General features: G+C 39.3%; 1 protein-coding gene across 3 annotated transcripts in view; it reads left to right on the top strand.

Moving 5' to 3' along the window:
• The window catches only part of Ppp3ca (protein phosphatase 3 catalytic subunit alpha), a 274,974-nt gene that overhangs the window by 208,325 nt on the left and 48,675 nt on the right, over positions 1-17,974 (top strand). For all 3 annotated transcript variants that reach the window (XM_059266312.1, XM_059266313.1, XM_059266314.1), the window contains 5 exons: positions 844-955; positions 2,401-2,546; positions 5,714-5,853; positions 12,566-12,643; positions 15,157-15,251. In XM_059266312.1, coding sequence (XP_059122295.1) covers positions 844-955; positions 2,401-2,546; positions 5,714-5,853; positions 12,566-12,643; positions 15,157-15,251 — 571 coding nt within the window. The remainder of the gene's footprint in view (positions 1-843; positions 956-2,400; positions 2,547-5,713; positions 5,854-12,565; positions 12,644-15,156; positions 15,252-17,974) is intronic.

The raw sequence follows: 17,974 nt of genomic DNA on the forward strand, positions 1-17,974 counted from the left end.
AATATCTTTCCCAGGTAGCCAACAGATACGTTTCCTATAGGTTTTCTCTTTAGGATTACCCAGTATACGTACTGTGTGTTGAAAGACTAGTGAGTGAAGTGTGAATATTATGTGTGTTTTAGTAATCAGAGTCTGGTCTGTCCGTATTTCAGTCCTGTCCCTGCCTTGGATGCACTTTGGGAGCACAAGCTTCATGAAGAGAAGACAGCATGCTTGTTTTTCAAAGAACTGTTTTGTGCTCTGTGTGGTTTCTTAATGAATGCCACTTGAGGGTATATTGGTATTAATATTTGATTGTTCCACTTACACCTCATCTCTATGAAGTTTGTGTCAATGAAGATTTATTCCAAACCTAATCCATGTGTACCTAGCCATCACCATCACACAATTGGACATTCACAATGTCCAATGAACTCATTTGAGAGTTTTAAAGCGCAAACAACACATTCCCTGTTTTCAGGGAATGTATTGAGACTCCCTGCCCTTCAGTTTAATTATATATTAATATATAAAAAAGTAGGGCTCCGCTCAACCTGAGTCCGGCAGAGAAAAAACTCCAGGGTGTTGTCCACTGACCTCCACACATGTACTCATGAACACACACACACACACACACACACACACACACACACACTCACACACACTAATGTAACCTTTAAAGAATTAAAATTAATCAGATGCCAAGAGAGCTGTTGAAAGTTGGTACCTTAGGTTGTATTCTGTTTGTTTCTAAGTATCCTTTGAGGTTGAGAATATTAGCCATGATGATACATTGACTTCTTGTTAATTGATGAATGCACAGATAAAGAAAGATGCTTATTTTATGTTCATTTTTTTCCATAGTGTGTGCTGTATTTGTGGGCCTTGAAAATTCTTTACCCCAAAACACTGTTTTTACTTCGTGGAAATCATGAATGTAGACATCTAACAGAGTATTTCACATTTAAACAAGAATGTAAGTATACTGAGACTTTTTCCTTTAAGGTCATAGATACTGAATGATCATTTTAACTGATAAATGAAAACCTATTATTATTCTCTGCATAAAAGTCAGAAGCTTTAGGTGACATTATTTCATTCCATCCTTCTAAACATGGACAGTTTTAAGAATACATAATTTAAATTATGTTTATAATTCTTAGAGAATAGCATACAATGTACTTTGGTCATATTTGCTCTCCATTCCTCCCTCTAACTTCTACCTGGTTCACCTCCCCACCCCTACACCCAGAACTTTATGTTTTTTCCCACCTTCCATTTTCAAGTTGAGTTACTCATATACTCCTAGGTGTGGGGCCAGCTGATAGAACATAGTCAGCCTATGCCGGGTCACACCCTTAAAGAAAACTAACTCATCCTCCTGGAGAGGCCATCAGCTGTCCACAGTGCCTCAGTTAGTACAGAGCTCATGAATCCATTCTGCTTCCATGCTAGAAGAGGGGCAGAAAGAGTGTAAAAGACAGAAGTTGAGAAAGTAGAGAAAAAAAGCAGTATCTTCTGAACATGACAGGACCACTGTACCCATGAACTTACAGTGATTGTGGGAGCCTACACAAGGCTGGCATACGGTCAAGCCAGAATGTATTTTTTAATTATAAGTTTTATCAAGGGACCTATTAATCTGAGCTAAAGTTTCATGTATGTCATAGTACACAACTAGTGTTTAAGAAAGTGATTCCACCCTTTAATCTTACTCAAGTCAAGAAAAGAAAATGGGGGCCAAACTGAACCTCTGTTTTGCAGCCTCATAGATGTTAGATTCTAGGACATTAGACCAAATGAAAGTTGATGCCTTCCTTTAGACATAGGTACTTGGATTAGGGAATGCTTTGTATAAATTTTGTTTTCTTCCTGTCTGTTTTCGCCATTGTTTACTGAAACTTTAATTCTTTTTTTCTCTGTAATTTGGTTTTATATTCAGTGAAGCATAAAGACTTTCCTAAAAACATTAGCCGTGAGTCAATATGGGGAAATCAGAACTCTGTGAGGCAGAAAAGCTTCAGAAAGTTTTGTGGCTGTGGCTTTTCTACCAAATCTTATGGGAATATCAACCAGCTTTATGGCCCTCTCTCTGTTATCTTCCACATATTCAAATGTATGTATATACATACATTTTATATATTTATAAATATATATGTATATGCAAGGTGTGTAAAAAGTTTTGTATTTACTAGACAAAATTTATAAAAAGTAAACAATATGGATAGATAACAGAAATAGAAAATATTGTATGTGAAAGTTAATCTTTGAGTCTTGGAAATCATATTAATTCTGTTTTGAAGGGTCATATTCATATTATCCTGGCAAGAAAACTTTAAAAAGAAAGAAAACAATTTCAATGAAATGGTCCTAGTCATAAAGGCATGAGAATAAATGTTTGCTTCTCACCACATTTCAAAGGTAAAATAAAGTATTCAGAACGAGTTTATGATGCCTGTATGGATGCCTTCGACTGCCTTCCCCTGGCCGCACTGATGAACCAACAGTTCCTGTGTGTACATGGCGGTTTGTCTCCAGAGATTAACACTCTAGATGACATCAGAAAAGTAAGCTCTATTATTGTCCAGGTCTACTCATTCTCTGCCCTTCAGTGGTTGCTGGAAGACATTAATTGTGCTGCCTCTGTCTCTACTTGCATCCTTTTCCTTTAAAATAACTGAATACACTCACATCCCCCTGATTTGTATCAGATTTTTAGCTTAAAATGATGATACATCTCTAGACCCTTGGGGTTTGGCTTAGCATGTGGCACATGTCATTAAAAATATCGTATGTTTGATCTCTAGAGTATGTAGGCAGTTTCGTTTTCCTATTTTTCAAATAGCCCGTCATATATTCATGATCTATTACATTGGAAAAGTTAGTTGGCCTTTGGAGAAAGTAGCACAACTTGACTTTTAAAATGTCTTTATCATGATAGTCTTTGCTGTTGTTGTTCCAATATAAAATAATGAAGTCAGCACCTAGCCAAGACAAAGATAATATTATATTGACTGTATTAGGTACTGCATAAAAAGCAGTGGCATTTTTTCAGAAGCATACTTTTACTTGTTTCTTTTTTTCTGTCGCTATTGTTTCTCAGCAGGAGGCTTACTGAGGGGGAATGAGGAAGTGTGTTGTGTACTTTTCATAAAACTGTGCTGCACAACAGAAGTAATGGTTTATTTCTCCATGTTTATGTTCTGATAATGCAGCAATGTAAGAAAAGACATGAGAGTTTATAAAAAAAAAAAAAAACTCATTGTATTTTTGGTGCCCAAGTTTCCAAAAGACAGCACAATATTAATAACATTTTCTAATATTATCTGCACATATACTTGTAGTTGTCTGGCACGTGACATCTGTGGGTATTAAAGTGTACAGCATACTGTATCATAATTTGGATATAATTTTTACCATGAAGCTTTTGAGCTAAGAAACCAGTCACATTTTTCCTGCAAGAATTAATGATGTGTAAAAACTGTCGCAGACACCTCCTCCTTCCTTTTAGATACCTAAGGAAACAGCTTATACTTTTCCGAGCACAGAAGGGAATATGGAAATGATTCTGATCCCTTTTTACTATTCTTGACAGTCATTTTAGAAAGAATAAGTTGCTTACATTCTACATTGCTGCATTTCAGCTATGAAAATTGGAATTTGGCTGAGTTTCGCTAGAAAGATACGTGCTGTCTGGTATTTATTTGTGCCTGGTCTGTTATAAGTAAACTCCAGTTTCAAACAAGCCATACAGTAACCTTGATGCCAGTGAGTATACTGATCTTGCTCAAGTAAAAGCTCACTTAAGATTCCTCCTGTACAAAACTCAAATTCTGCCTATGGGTCTTCAGACATGAGACCCTGTGATGTCATTTGAGTAACAGATACTTTCTTTCCTAGTTTCCTTGAACTTGAATGTTTTCATTACTGCCTCACAAATTTGTATTCTAAACAGCAGTTACAAGTTAATTATATAAGCTGTCTTTAATTAATATTCATTTAGTAAGTAGTATTTTCCATTGTGTTTAGTGATGAAATAAAATAATCACATATCCTTGTATACTGGTAACTTTATAGCTGATCATGTCAGGGAACATGGAACATGTAGCAGTACAAGCAACTGAACTTGTTCTACTAAATGCTGAGAACCACAGACATGCGTGTATGTGGTGGTACATGATGACATCGGCAAGTTCATGGGCTTAAATAAAACATACAAAGTGGATCAAGCATCCTTCTAACAGGAAGAAGTGGTGAAAATTCATTCTATACCCTTTGTATTGTTTTATAGGTAAAAAACAGATAGGATATGGCTATTGAACTATTGTGTTAAAGATATAGTCATTGGCTATATATATATATATATATATATATATATATATATATATAAACCTGAACTTTAAAATGAGTAATCATCCTCATACAGCTTACTGGTGCTCTCATAATTTTTATTGGAACTCACAGCAATGAGAAAATAACATTGGGTCATGAATATATTTCTATATCATAAGTATCGATTGCCATGAAATTAGTATTTGTTTTTATCTCAGGAAGCCAAAAATTCAAGTCCTTCCTTGCAAACTCTGTCATTCAGATGCAACTGACTTATACTCCCAGGAGTAGATGGAATAATATGCTCTTTCTTTCCTATTGGAAAGTAAGTGTGTTTCTATTTTTTCTTTAAATATCAAACAAGGGGCTAAGGAGATGTTGGTGACAGAGGACTGGAGTTTGGTTCCCAACAGCCATGTCATGCAGCTCTACACCACCTGCAACTCAGCCCCAGAGGATCTGATGCCCTCTCCTGGCCTCAGTGGGCACCTGTACCCACATGTTCATACCAATGCACCAGATACACATATCACACCATTGGTTTTTAAAATAAATCTTTAAAAATTAAATGAAAGCACATCAAATACACCTTAATTCTTCTCTGTGTGTTAATATCCTCTTGTGTGGGGCACATTACTATTTCTTCTGGGGTTGTGTTGCACAGACTGCAATGCTAATTGCTCAGTGTTTGAAGAACTGTAGGGAGATGATGACCAAGCAGTTTATAAACGGGAAACTAATTTCATACGAAGGCCCCAAGGAAGGCGCTAGAGCATAGAAGTGTGAGCATACAAGTGGCTAGAGAAATTTGGAGTTATTTTACTATCACACTCTTATATGCACCAACTACAAAATGGCATGTACTTCAGCTAGGAGCATAGGTGACTTCTAAGGAATGAGTATCAATATGGCACAAAGCAAGTGCCACCCATTCTCAAAATCATTTTGTCAGATTAAAAAAAAAAAACAGGGAATTCTCATCCAGATTTTAAATGACAGTTCTCTGCAGGCAGTAGACAGAACAAAACCAAGCTCCTCCTTCACAGATGAGACAGGAATAGATTGAAGTCGTGATAATGACTGTGTCTTGGATGGAAAAAAAATAAGAGAAGGATTAAAAGGGAAAGTGTAAGGATTAAAGAGACAGGAGAGAGGCAAAGGGAGAGAGGAGGGCAGATACTTAGTGGGTTCATCAAGAGAAAGAAGAATGGAAAACCGGAGAAATAAGCAGAATAGGGGTAAAGTAGGGATTGAAAGAAGAGTAGATGCCATTTCCTCCATCTGAGACTTGCGGGGGGGGGGGGAAGGACGATGGTCATCACTCAGAGCTGGTTTCCTGTGTTTTCTGAATTCTAAGTGTCCAAAGATGAGTATTTTGTTCTCTGTCTTCTATTTTTCTTAGTTAGACCGATTCAAAGAACCACCTGCTTACGGGCCCATGTGTGACATCCTGTGGTCAGACCCCCTGGAGGACTTTGGAAATGAGAAGACTCAGGAACATTTCACTCACAACACAGTCAGGGGGTGTTCGTACTTCTACAGGTGAGGATCTGGCCCTCACAGTCTGGAACATGTGTGTCTTATAGTATTGGAGTTTATGAAGGATAAGTGAATAAGTAGATATAAAGAACGTACGCCTGCATATAAATCCATGTATATATAAGTTCTGTGAAGAGTAGGAAAGGCATGAGAAATCAGGTGCTGGGAGAGGGATGGTTGCTAATCATAAAATGTACTAAAAGCTTGTCTCTACTGCATGAACTGTGAGAGAGTTCATTACCAGCCTTGCTTTCTTTCATCCATAAATGTCTCATGTTTCACCAGTTCTTATAACTTAAATCAGAAAAGCAACTTCTCATTGGCTGACTAAATCATACTCAATTCATTCTTACATTAGTTTAAAGTGTTTCTGGCTTCCTGGACGGTTGGGAGCCAACAGTTATAGAGTGCCTAGGTAACCTGGCAGGTTCACATTTAGCACTTTGACAAGCCATGTTGAAAGTGTCTTCATCGTGCATTTTACATTTGCAAATGGGACATGGATGTCCAATCACATCAGAAAGGAATCTACGGCACATTTGGGGTTCTGTGTGTCCGAACCACTTTACTGATAGGACACCTCACTTTTAGCTGCTGCAAATGATACTCCTAACATTGATTTGGTCCCTTCCTGCGTGGTGTAATGGTGTGAATGTTCCTAGAAGGAAATAGAATTTGAAAACAAAATGGAAAATTTTAAATTCTAGAACACATTCTGGGTTATGATTTATTCTCTGTTTCAACATAAAAAGAATAAACCTGATGTTCCCTAGCAATAATGTTCACTTCTGCTGAATGATTTGGTCCAAAGAGCCCTGTAGAACAAATTTACACTCCTCCCATGTCTACAGTCAGCTGATAGAGTTGTCTGTGTAAATTTCCTACTCAATAGTGGAACATTGTGTTCTATACATTAAATTTTATTATGGATGAAAAAGGGTTTTTTTTTCACTTGTTAGTATGATTAAGGAATTAGTTTTGAACAAAAAGTCATATTTTCTGTAAACCATCATTCCTGGAGTAGTTTTTCTTTTACATATCAATAGTGATGCTTATTCTGAACTGAAATGTCAGGTTACAAATTATCTTGTGCTTTGGAAGAGGCACCAAGACTGATGAGTGTGTGCAGGTAAAATGTTCTATAATTCTGAAAAGCTTAAAGCTTCCTTTTGATAATTACTCAACTTAGGCATAACATTTTATGAAGATGTTTGTCCTTATAGAAAAGAGGTATTTGAAGTAAATTAAAGTCAAATGTTAGATCTTTCAAATCTGGTGTTTAATGCCCCAATTATATATAGGTCTCTAGGTTGTTTCTGTTGTGTTTCACTAAAATAATAGCATACAGAATCCAAGCATGATTATAATGTTGACTCATACTGTGTTCATCCACACTATAGTACTCTGTTGTCAATCTTCTAGGTCAGCCATTTAGGAAAATCTTATTCCAAATGACGTACTGGAGTAAGCCTACAGAGTTGCATAAAATTTTTGTTTTGTGTATTAGTTACATGTCTATGGCTGTGCTAAGACACTGTGACCAAAGAAAGTTATAGAAAAAAGAGTTTATTGGTGCTTACATTTTCAGAGGGTGAGTCCGTGACCATTATGATAGAGAGCATGGCAGTAGGCCAGCATGGCACTAGAGAAGTAGCTGAGAGTTTGCATGTTGAGACAACAACCATGAGGCAAAGAGAGCTAACTGAGATTTTGTGGGCTTTTGAAACCTCAAAGTCCATACCTATTGACCACCTCCTTCCACAAGACCACACCTCCCAATCCTTACCAAACAGTGCTACCAACTAGGGGCCAAGCATTCAAATATATGAACTTATGGGGCTCATTTTCTTTCAGACCATCCCATTCTGTGAATATAGACAGAAATATACAATATTATCTATCACCCAGATGGTTAGAATTAATTCTCCAGGTCATATGAGATTCTTCACAGATGTTGGCCTTTAGTCTTGACAGATATGATACTGTGTGGCTGAATGTCTGAATCCAGAGCTTGTAACACTGACTGTTGGCAGAGAATTCTGGATTAGTGTCTGTCAAAGGGAAAGAAGAATATCTCATTAGCACAGAAGGGTTTTTTTTGTTGTTGTTGTTGTTTTTATTTTATTCTTTTGTCTTTAAAGTCACCTTGAAGGATCAGAGACATTCTCTTAAGCTCATGTTTTAAAATCATCTAGACAGATACAAGTGAGTGTAAAATTAGTGAAAGAAATTAGTGCTCATTTCCAGCTGGAGTTATTGGCAATTATTTTGTCTTACAATTTTATTTTGCATGTCTCCATATAGTCTGGGTATTTAATTTGATATGCCATGCTACTCACTGTGTAACATATTATCTGGGCTATGATTTAAATAACACATAGTCATGCAGAAAAATATGTCAGGACAAGGCTAGAGAGATGGCTTAGCAATTAAGAGTGTATACTTTTCTTGACTAGGATCTGAGTTCAGATCCCAGCACCCACTTCTGATGGCTCAAAACCACTGTGAGCCTAGCTCCAGTGAGATCTGACACTCCTGGCCTCTTTGGACACCTGCATACATGTACACGCACACATACACATAATTGAGAAAGAAAGAAATCTAAAAATCTTTAAGTGCACCAGGAAGTGTTTTTCCCAGTTTAGTAAGTTCTTAACAATGCCATACATCTACGCAATGCATTCTGGTGACTTTCTCACATCAGCCTCTCTTATTTGCCTCCTACACTTGTCATCTCACACACCTGTCCCTTTCCTAGATTCATTGCTTTTGGCACTGTTGCGTGGCTCATTTGGTTTAAACAGTGTTACACTACTGACCTCTGAATTGGCACAAAAGTAATTGATCAAAACCAAAAATCCGTGACTGCCCCCACCCCCAGTATTCCATTAACTTCATAATCACAGATCAGAGCTGACACTCCCAAATGCCTACAACTGTTCAGACAGGTAACTGATGTGCTGGATGTGGGCCAGCATGAGACTGGAGATTATTGATATAAATATAAACCAAAGAACAGATGGTAGGATTTGGGTCTTCAGTTACCAGTTTGTGTCTGCATCAGGTGAATCATGGAAGCACTGTATTGTGGGCTTTCTGCTTCACAGTGTGTGAGTTAAGTTAGGGCATTCCAACATTGGAATGAGAACCTCAGCAGGGGTTACACCAATGTGAATGTTAGTGTGCCCATGGCTGCACCTGCAGCACTTGAACCCTGTGAGTGTTAGTGTGCCCGTGGATGCACCTACAGCACTTGAACCCCATGAGTGTCAGTGTGCCCATGGCTGCACCTGCAGCACTTGAACCCTGTTAGTGGTAGTGTGTCCGTGGCTGCACCTGCAGCACTTGAACCCTGTTAGTGTTAGTGTGTCCGTGGTTGCACCTGCAGCACTTGAAGCCCATGGCAGCAGCCTCCGGCTCCTTACCACTCTCAAGCCCCTCCAGTTCTGAACCCCCCTCCCGCCTCTTTTTCCCTCTCTCCTATTCTCTAGGCTCTGCCCTTCGCCACATTTTTCTTGGTCTTCTTCCTAAATGCCCCCCAATCCTAAATCACAGTTAGCTATTTCATTATCTGCTAAGGCTGAGCATTCATTTAAGTATTTTCCTGTTCTTATAGCTAGTAGAATGTGTATGGGAGGATATCACAAGACAAGTATAAAATTGTTCATTGCATCAGTAATCATGATAACCAAGAAATGGAGACTGTCCAAGCACCTACTTAGTACAATAATAAACTATAAAATATCAGAATGTATGAAAAAAGGTAGAAACACCACCTTCTTTACAGATTAAAGTATAATCAGTGTGTGTGTGTGTGTGTGTGTGTGTGTGTGTGTGTGAGAGAGAGAGAGAGAGAGAGAGAGAGAGAGAGAGAGAGAGAGAGAAAGAGAGAAAGAGAGGAGAGAGAGAGAGAGAGAAAGGGAAAGAGAGAGAATGTACAGTAACTCTAAGTCATATATAATCACAGAGGGCTGACTATGGCAAATGAGAATGATCTAAACAAAGTTACATGTACCAACATAGGTGAATAACACAAATACGATGATGAGCAAAAGATAGTCAACAGTCATCTAATGAAATGAACTCAGCATACAAGAACACTGGTCTCTAACATTGAAAGTCAGGGTGCCAGTTACTCTAAGAGTGACAGCTGTGAGGAGATTCTGTGTCTTTAAGTACTAGGTATGAGGTATGGGGGTGGTGTTTGTGTGAGGGGATGCCATCTTCTGATTTGTGATCTTTTTATGTAGATATTTCACTTCAATAAAATGTTCGCTTTAGGGCTAGAAATGTAGCTCAGTGGTACATCACTTGCCCGACATACATAAGGACCTGGATTTGGTCCCCAGCTCTACAAAATAAGAGTTTGCTTAAGTACCAACTGCTTGCCACTTATCCAGAGGCAAGTGAGGACTGTGTTCTGTAGAAGTTCTGGCAGGAAGTTGAAGCCTCAGCATCTACAATCTAAATTCCTTAGAGGACCCTGGAGCAAAGGAGAGACAGGAAAGTCCTAGGAAAAGAAGGTTGACTGAAGCCTCAGGGTACCCCAGGTTGAGTACCCATGACTAGACCCCAGGGTTGAGTAACCATGACTAGGCCCCAGGCACAGAGGAGTGGAGCATCTGTACAGGCTGGAAAGGATGGAAGCACCAGAAGGAGGAGGAAGCTTCCTGCGCATGCTGTGCTCTGCAGGACTAAAGCAGCCAGGAAGACCAGCACCTTCCCAGGAGTGACTGTCCTTGTTTGGGCTCTCTCAGTGACTGCACGTGAGCTCCAGATGGTGACAGGCTGTTGCTAAGCACTCCTGGAGAGTGAATGGAGAAAATAGTGCATTCCCACTGCTGGAATTTTCTGTTGCTGAAGGGCAGGTCTGTAGTCATACTTTACGTAACCCTATGACAAATATCAGGTAGGTCCAAGGTGCAAATGGGAGAGGCTGCAGTTCTGTAGGCCTGAGGGTGAAGTGGGCTTGACAGGAAGGCTTCTTACAGGATCACTTAACTCAGAGTAGAAAAACTCGTCTTTGGGGGAGGAAAAAACATACAGGGAAAGTATCTGCAAAGGCTTATGCATGCAGAAGCATTGTAGTGATACCTGCAGGCAAAATCTTGATTAAAAAGCCTAAGATATTTAATTCAAAGTCTAAAATGTATTTGATACGTTAGAGAAACATAACTAAGAAAACAAGGAGCTCCAATCCAACTTTTCTACGGTTGCTCACATGTTCACACTCAATCTCCAAGCCCCCTCAGAATGGAATTTTCAAACCCTCTCCTGTCTACTGATCCACACCCATCACTTGGAGATCTTGTGCCAGATCAAGTTCTCAGTGTTCTTTCATGGCCAACAGATGAGGGCGGGATTGCTGCCTTGCCCTATAATGTCTGTATAACATGTGGAATATTTATCTTTAATGTATTTTATTCCTCTGTAGATTTTTAAGTGGTTTTTTTTTTTTAAATCACATTCAATGTTTCTTAGTAGTTTATAAGACCCCAGTCAAATACCAATCAGCCTGCCCTACCTTCCAGCAAAGGAAATAATCCATCCGCTGGTCTGGTAGGCCGCCACATTTCCTCTCTGCAGAGTCAGTCAGCCAGGAGCTCTGATACAGAGTACACACATACATGCGTGCACGGATGAACCAAAACTCGTCACACTTTGTAAAAGAACTGCTGTTGCCAAAGAACTAAACCTTTCTCACCATCTGAATTAGTTACTTTTCTCCTGCTGTGACAACATACAAGACAAAGCTGTGTGAGGAAGGAAGAGAGTTACAGCCTGTCACAGTGTGGAAGTCATGTCGGCTGAGGCACCCTCAGCTGCTCACATTGTGCCTGCTCTTCAGTGAGAAAACAGAGAGAGATGACTGCTGGCACTCAGCTCACATTCTCCATTTTATTCTGGCCAGGATCCTCTCCCAAGCAATATGCTACCAGTTAGGGTAGATCTGCCTACGTTGATGAACCTAATGCTAAAAACGCCCACACAGACATGCCCAGAGGTCCTGCTGACCATCACTGCTAACCATCACACAGTTGGTATCCCTAGGCATATTGATTGGAGGATTCATGCAAATAGATAACATAGAAACTGCATTTGTCTTCTCTAGTACTTTTGTCCCATATGCTAAGTACTATGTTGTTTCTCCAAAGGAGTTTTTTATTTATGAGTATATCTACATGTGTGTATTTTTAGTGATATTGCCAGTTTCTTTATAAAGTACTAGTTTTTCTGACCTTAATTTCAATTGTCAACTTAAATTCAAAAGTTTATTGATTTTGAGTTGATTTCAAGATATCTTGAGCAAAGATGTTGTGATTGTAAACATTATTTTAAGTTTTAAACAGTATTTTAAGTTTCAGTTTGTAATTTGGATTTCAATTATAATGACATTTTGAGATTGAAGCTTTCTTTTGAATTTTAACTTTATTTATTACTCTGGACGTGTGGTGATGGGCGTTTGAGCACAGATGCACACACTAAGGCACACATGTGGAATTCAGAGGACGCCTTTCAGAAGTAACTTCTTCCCTTCCATATGTATGTCTCTTATCTGCCTCAGGGACAAACCTGTCCCCAGAGCCAAGGGACTTGTTTCCTGAGTGCTCTGTGATTGTGCTGGATCCCAGCAGCCTCTGGGGGTCCTTGTGATGTGTAGCAACTCCTGGAGACTTTCTAACCACTTCTTCTCTTTTCCTTCTGTGTCCGGCAGTTATCCAGCTGTATGTGACTTCCTGCAACACAATAACTTGTTGTCCATACTCCGAGCCCACGAAGCTCAGGACGCAGGGTGAGTGATGCTGACAGTTTGTCAATGATTGCCATGTTGTCAGATGTCTGTCACCCAGTGTAGGCTGTGCAGACTCCAGTGTAGGCTGTGCAGACTCCCTTTGGCCAGGCTCATTTCCAGAAGGAACTAGTTTTAAAATGGGCTTCTAGAAACTCAGCTGTGGCAGAGTTGCAGGGAGTGCATGGCTGCTGATACCTGGTGAATTCCTCTTTAACATGCCTCTATCTTTAGAGGGAAGAAATCCACTTCTTTCCATTTGTTTTCTTAAGGACTTGCTTTCTTCAAGGCACCTCCCCTTCTTTTCTTCAATTCTTGCAATCACTTTGATACCAAAGAGGGAAAACACAAGGCACTTTTCAGTCTTGGTTCACAATGTGGATAGAGTCACAAATATGTAAAAGTTACTACAAGTTGTAGGCTTGTGTTAAAGCATACCACTCCTGCTCTTTGTAGAGTTTTATAGGGGAGGAAATTGGGACATTTATTGAATGAAAGAAAAAAGTCCCATATTCTAACTATCAAATAGTTCTACAGAATTAATTTTGTATTTCTTAAATTCTTAAAACCTAGTTTTGAGAATTGGGGAAACTGAGAAATGTCAGGTATTTACCTTAATGTTTTGAACACGAGAGAGAGAAGGAAGGGAGGAGATTCATCTTAGGAATTGGGGTCTGACCTCCTTTCCCATCAGGCTCCATTGAAAGGCCTTTGCTTGCCTTTAAAGATATAAACCCATCCCTTTGAATTTGCATTTTCTGAAATGTAAAAGCACCCCTTTTTAAAACCTGTGCGCTAAAGTGGGGTGTTCATGCCTTGCTACAGTGGCACATGTGGCACATGTCCCTGACACATGACAGAAGCTAAGGTCCTTTCCAAGAAGTGACTTGGGAGGTAGGAGCTAACCTAGCGTTGTACAGTCCATGTATTGTCGCTGACCATCGAAGTGACCTGTTCATGCATAGGATGTGTCGACCCTCAGAAGTGTTTAAGCTTTTCAGGGTTGCAGTGTCCCCATGTTGTTCTGGGGACAACTCTTCCAGCAGGCTAGACATGCAGAACAGATGTTTCTTAATCACATTACATACCTGAGATTGTTTGCTCACTTGGACACGGTTGACTTGACTGGCTAATGTCTATTAATGTCACATATTTCTGTTTAAAATGAGGAGTTGGTTAATTGTTTGGGTAAGATGAGGACATGTTATGTAGTTTCGCTATTTATTTACTCATCTTGAAGTAGGCCTGACCAACCTCCTTTTATAAAGTCCAAGCACTAGGTAGGAATATGTGCCTTGATCCACTACTCTTCACTTGAGAAGCCCCTGCTGGCTTGCAGCATATGTGATCGGTAGTCACTTTGCCTTTAAATAAAGTTTTCTTCTTACTTGGGGGGAAAAGGGGAGTTTATTACTGTCTCCCACTATGACAACCCCTGTCCCTACCCCAACCAAAGCATAGCTCCGTAACAAAATACATCTGAAATATTTTTAAAAGGTTTTTAATGGAGTGTTTCTTTTTGGAAAAGCCAATGTCTGAGTATTTCCAGAGAGAAAAAAAAAATCAAAGTCTGTTTAAAGTTAAACTATTAAAGTGGTTGTCTGTATAAAGGTGCAGTTTGGGCAACTCTTAGAACTCAGCTGCATTAAAATACCGGGGGGGGGGGGAAGACAAAACTTAAAAAAAAATAGCCAAAGAAATGATGATTATGTTGTATAAGAATGTTTCTAAGTTGATATCCCTAAATTTATAAGACAGAAGTCATAAGGCATATTTTCACGGTGATAGAAAAAGGGTCCCTGGCTCCTGTTCTTTTTGATATATAATTGAAGGGTTCTATTACGAATAATTTTTGTCCTGATAGAGGAGAAGTAATAGGGAGGTTTCTTTCCAAAAATTCTCACGGATGCTCTGTTCATTACCCATTGATTACATCTCACCCTGCTGAGACAACAATCCTTCCTGTGCAGACACCAGCAGAGCCTGGTAATAAATAAAATTCTAAAGTAGAATGTCTCAATTAGTAAAATTCATAGATTTAATGAGACATTCTTGAAGGGAAAAAAAATCATGGTGTCTCAGGAAATCACTTAAGCAAAAGGTTTATATGTAACCTTGTAGAGAATAGTTTGCAGAATGATTGGCCTGGGTCTCAACTTATATAACTGGCCCCTCCCTGAAAACCACAATGGTCTTGGGGTATCTGCTTTCAATCTCTAGCCTGCATCTTTTGTGTTGAGCACCTGCAAAGGAATTAGAGCTCTCTTGGATTCCACCCACCCCTGGAGTTTGCTAAGTTTAAAAGACACCCATTTGGAAACCACACATGTGATTGTAGATTTGCATTCTTGTCACTCCTGAAATAGATCGATGCCTGTGTTCAGGAGACTTAGATTTTATTTCGCATATGTCATTGGATACTCTCTGGAAAGACGGACCTTAACTAAGTTCCTTTCTGCAGGTGTGTAACTGGGTGTCCATGCTCATCTTGCTTAACTTGCATTTGTTGTCCATAGGTACCGCATGTACAGGAAAAGCCAGACAACAGGCTTCCCATCTCTAATTACAATTTTCTCAGCACCAAATTACTTAGATGTGTACAATAACAAAGGTGAGTGTGACTCTTTGATGAAATCTTAAGCAGTGTGTGTGTGTTCATGCTGAAACTAATTTTGACTTGACTGTTAACATTTTAAAGCATTCTTCTTTTTGCTAATGCCTTATATATATACTTAAAGAAGGAAAGGGGTTCAGTTGTTCGGAGGTGGAGTCTATGTGCTGGTACTTTTTAGCTATTTTCTACACTATGTCTAATGTATGTAGAGACGCTATCTGCTCTCTAATACAGACTTTTAAAAAAAATAATAATTGGAGGTAACCCAAACTCCTGCTCCTTAAAAAGACTACATGGAGTGTGCTGTAGCTGCATAACCTTTTCCAAGGCCACACTGCCTATGACAGGCCTCCTTTGAAGCTAAGGAGTGTAGGTATCCATTGACATAGTACAGCCATGGTTCCCAGCAAAGATGGCTGTCCTTAGAGAGGCAAGAATTCCAAATATAACAGGGCATGTTCTCTGCATGCTGTGTGCTCTGAGGCAGTCCATACAGCAGGATGCTGGGGATTCACTAACAGTATTAACTAAGGGGATCCACAGGAAATGCATTTGGCAAGAAGGAATTTGATGAATGGTTAGGGAAAGTCTTCTTTAAAATTTTGATTCAGACATAAAAGAATGCTCAATTTTTGTAGGAAAGATATAAAAAGTCAAGGCTCGTGAATTTTTTTAAAGCAACAAGCTTATTTTAAGTTAAACTAATAAAAACTAATTAATTGGATTAGTTAGATGAAGGTTTTTAGCATTTCTCTGGTCATGGACATTGGCCAGAGCATCCACCATGTTCCTGTAATCCACTTTAAGTTTATAAAATGTAAATATTTTGCTAGAGCATTTCAAAGGATTTTCTATTAAACCTAAGGAACAGTAGGAAAATGATAGCACATGTTTGTCTGTATGTCAGCACTTGGGAGGTTGGAGGCATTATGATCAAGAGTGTAAGGTCATCATGAGCTAGCAGTGTCCACACTAACCTGGCCTAAGTGATACCCTATCACAACAAAACAAGCAAACAGAAAGCACCAAGGAAAAAAATGCCTTCCCAAAACACGTTCATGACAGATATGGTTGGCAAATAGCATGGACTGTTCTTACACACTTTATGACAGTTAAATAAAACCCAAACCGTTAAAAACGAAGACAATCAGGATATCATTCCATAATGTCCTTAGACACAGCTCATTCTTCTGGGTAGCACTATTTCTTGAGGGCAGAAAGCCCCTTCTCATACACCAGGCATGTTGCCTCTTTGAGTATGGTTCCAACATGGCATGCCAGGGACTTGAACACCGGAGAAGGCAGTGCTTCACTGTCTGAGATTGTATGGATCTTTAGCTCTCATCTTGCCTTGGGTTAGTCACAGTCCTTCTTCGGGAAGGGGATAAAACTGTTTGCATTTGGGGAACCTTTTCAGAAAGCAGAAATTCTCTCGAGAGAAGAGAAGGACTGAAAGAAAAAAGAAAGGTGTATTCTTCAGTTGGAACATAATGTCAAAAGACTTTTGTGTCAAATTTCTGAAGCACTTTAGAGCTATTATACTAACAGCTTGTACAGTATATGGGAGTGGGAGTCAATTATTCACCGCTAACAGCGCGGATTGCTTGATTTGAATAAAATCAATGTTAGCTAGAATTTTAAAAAGCCATGCAACAAAATTCAAAATTAAGTTGCAAGACTCTCCACCAAAAAAAAAAAAAAAAAAAAAAAAAAATTTGATGGAAGAGTAACAGAGTTCTGTGAGTTAATCTTTGATGGTAGAGACAATGACCACAAAGAACATTGGTCACACTATAGTTAGTGAAGCTCCTGCAAAGTAAGACAGGAGTGACCCTCGCAGGCCAAGTGAAAGTATGAGAATAATGGGTTTATGGTGCAACCTGAAAACCAGGGCAGTGCAGTCGTTCCCGTTAGTAGTTTGTTCTTCCCGGTGGTTCAGCAGCAGCATTTGGAAGGTTGATGAGACTGGACATCCCATCCTTTGTGGTCCCTCGTTAACTCAGCCAGTGCCTGTCCTCTCCTGTCTGCACAGTTGCTTTCTTACCCACCCCCCAGCATCTGTTCTCCCCGACTCTGTCAGCTCGTGAGAGATACCTGGGTGAAAGATGGAAGTTTAGGTCACAGTTATCCCATCACACAACAAGCTCGTTTACGTGTCTTGGATATGCAGTGACAGCTCTATAAAGTGAAGAGGAAAAAAAAAATGATCCTTTGTAAATAATGAATAGAATCGCTTTGGGATTCCCTGCTGTGTAGCACAAAAAGTCCATCAGCTTTTCATACTTTCTGTTATTAGCTGCCACACGTTAGCGCATGGCTTCTTGGATGCTGCCAAGAAAGTAGCCCTCCCTCAGCTGTCCTTTTACAGTTTCACCATGTGTTATTTAGCCTATGTAAATTATCTCCTGCCTTCTATATGACCTGTAAAAGCTAATGTTAGCAGTTTTTCAACTCTTTTCCCTGAACAAATTTCAGCTTTGCATCTAGCCACATACCTCTTCCCATCTAAAATAATTTGCTTACACCCCTACCCATTTAAATAGATTAGATGCACCCATAAGAACACAATGTGTGTTTCATGAAGATTTCTCTCTTTGAATAGGTGTGATTCCAATCATAGTCTCTTATATATAGCACTTACTTTTTTTCTCATTAGCTCTCTCATGTATTTCAGTTACATGCCAGTCAAATTAACATTTTGAATCACAGAGTTTGTATTG

This window comes from Peromyscus eremicus, chromosome 6 (assembly GCF_949786415.1).
Source record: "Peromyscus eremicus chromosome 6, PerEre_H2_v1, whole genome shotgun sequence".
NCBI classification, from domain to species: Eukaryota; Metazoa; Chordata; class Mammalia; order Rodentia; family Cricetidae; genus Peromyscus; species Peromyscus eremicus.